This window comes from Cynara cardunculus, unplaced genomic scaffold (genome assembly GCF_001531365.2).
Source record: "Cynara cardunculus var. scolymus isolate 2C unplaced genomic scaffold, CcrdV1 Un_Scaffold_2564, whole genome shotgun sequence".
NCBI lineage: Eukaryota > Viridiplantae > Streptophyta > Magnoliopsida > Asterales > Asteraceae > Cynara > Cynara cardunculus.
Window position 1 is genome coordinate 53,878 of NW_020201136.1, and position 1,783 is coordinate 55,660.

The window sequence follows — 1,783 nt, forward strand, 5'->3', positions numbered from 1 at the left end:
TGGTAACAGTTTGTGTTTTACGACAAGTTGGTATGAGAGCCATTAAAATATGGCTTCAAGTTCTCTAAACGGTCTGCAAATGCAATCACATACTCAACTTCCTAAACTAAATGGTAGGAATTACTTTCGTTGGACCATCCAAATGAAAGTGCTATTGGAATCACAAGATTTATGGGGAACCATTGAAGAAGGCATCGATGAACCAGAGGACCCTACGACTCTTACTGCACAACAAACAAAACTCTACCAAACACGACCTCTTTTCCGGTGGATTTGTCCGCCGGAAAAGAGGGCGCCGGTGATTCGTTTTCCGTCGAGTTTTCCGGCGAATGCTTTATTTTTCCGGCTTAATTAGGAAATTTTGATTTTACTTAATAAAAAATTTAAGAAAATTTTTAAAATGAAAATTTAATTTACCGACGGATATTTCCGCCAGAAATCCGCCGGATTTATTTTCTCGCCGGAAAATTATTTTAATAAAATTAGATTTTCAAATAACTTTTTAAATTTTCCGGACGGATATTTCCACCGGTAATATTATTTATTTTTTTAATATTTATTTAAAGATTTATTTATTTTTTAAATATTATTATAAATTTTCAATATTACCGGCGGATATATCTACCAGAATAAAAAAATTATTTTTTATTTATTGTTTCAATAAATATTTAAAACCTGTAAATCTGTAAAAATATGAATAAAACTAAAAAATTAAAATACAACCAAATATCATACATTAAACTAAACAATTGTTACAAACATACAATATACAATTTAAAGTATCACACAATGTTACAAACAAACTAAATTGTTCCAAATAAACAAACAATATTCAATTAGGTGGTGGTGGGAATTGTGATTGAGGGAGTTCGTTAAACATAGCAGCCATATCATTAATTTGTGACTGAAGTTGCTCCTTCACCATCTTTCGGTGGTGATTTTCTTCTTGTAAATCCATAACTTGGGAAGTTAAGGCTTCAATTTTCTATAAAATAAATAAAACGTTATAATATTTAATATGAATTATAAACTAAGTCGATAAACATCATCAAAAGAAAAAGAGACTCATACCCGCTTATCCGAAGACGATGAACCACCTTCTGTATAGTTCCCGGTCAAGACACAATTGGGATCTTCGTTGTACTCAAACCTAATAGACGACGTTTTTTTGCTTCCGCCAACTGCTTGCTCCCACAACTCGTTATTAACTAAGGGCTAGGTGGAGGGATCATTACCGTATCTTTGGCTGAGACCCGTTGAATAGTCATCCTATATATGATTTAAAAAAGATTGCAAGTCAATTTTGACAGCATGACGGCTGTAAATGGGACGTTTCCAGGCAAAATAATAGTAATAGATACGAAAATTGTATCCAAAACAATCCKAAMRTTTGCCCAACCCAAACTAAATAATGATATATACGTAATTTCTAACGTAAACAATCCTAATGTTTGTCCAACAAATGGCAACCCAAACTAAATAATGATATATATACACATACGTAATATCTAACTTAAGCAATTATAATGTTTGCCCAACAAATGACAACCCAAAATGGAAATAATAAAATTTTAAAACAACTACACAAAGTTTACTAAGACTAAAAGTTTACAAATGAAGCCTAATCATCTGAAGAGTGATCAAACAAGTCAAGTTCTTCGTCCTCAAAGTCACTATCCGAGTATTAGAACTCCTCTTCTTCGTCACTGTTCTCATCAACATGCCCCAATATGTTCCACTAAATCCAAATAGGGTCCATTAAAGCCAAATAAGGTCCATTAAA

At 32.4% G+C, this 1,783-nt stretch overlaps 1 protein-coding gene across 1 annotated transcript in view; it reads right to left on the reverse strand.

Annotated features, from left to right (window-relative positions):
- Window positions 1–832: 832 nt before the first annotated feature.
- Window positions 833–1,783, reverse strand: part of LOC112503127 (solanesyl-diphosphate synthase 1, mitochondrial-like) — a 6,363-nt gene continuing 5,412 nt past the window's right edge. Inside the window, exon 4 of the mRNA XM_025107193.1 lies at window positions 833–985. Coding sequence (XP_024962961.1) covers window positions 833–985 — 153 coding nt within the window. The remainder of the gene's footprint in view (window positions 986–1,783) is intronic.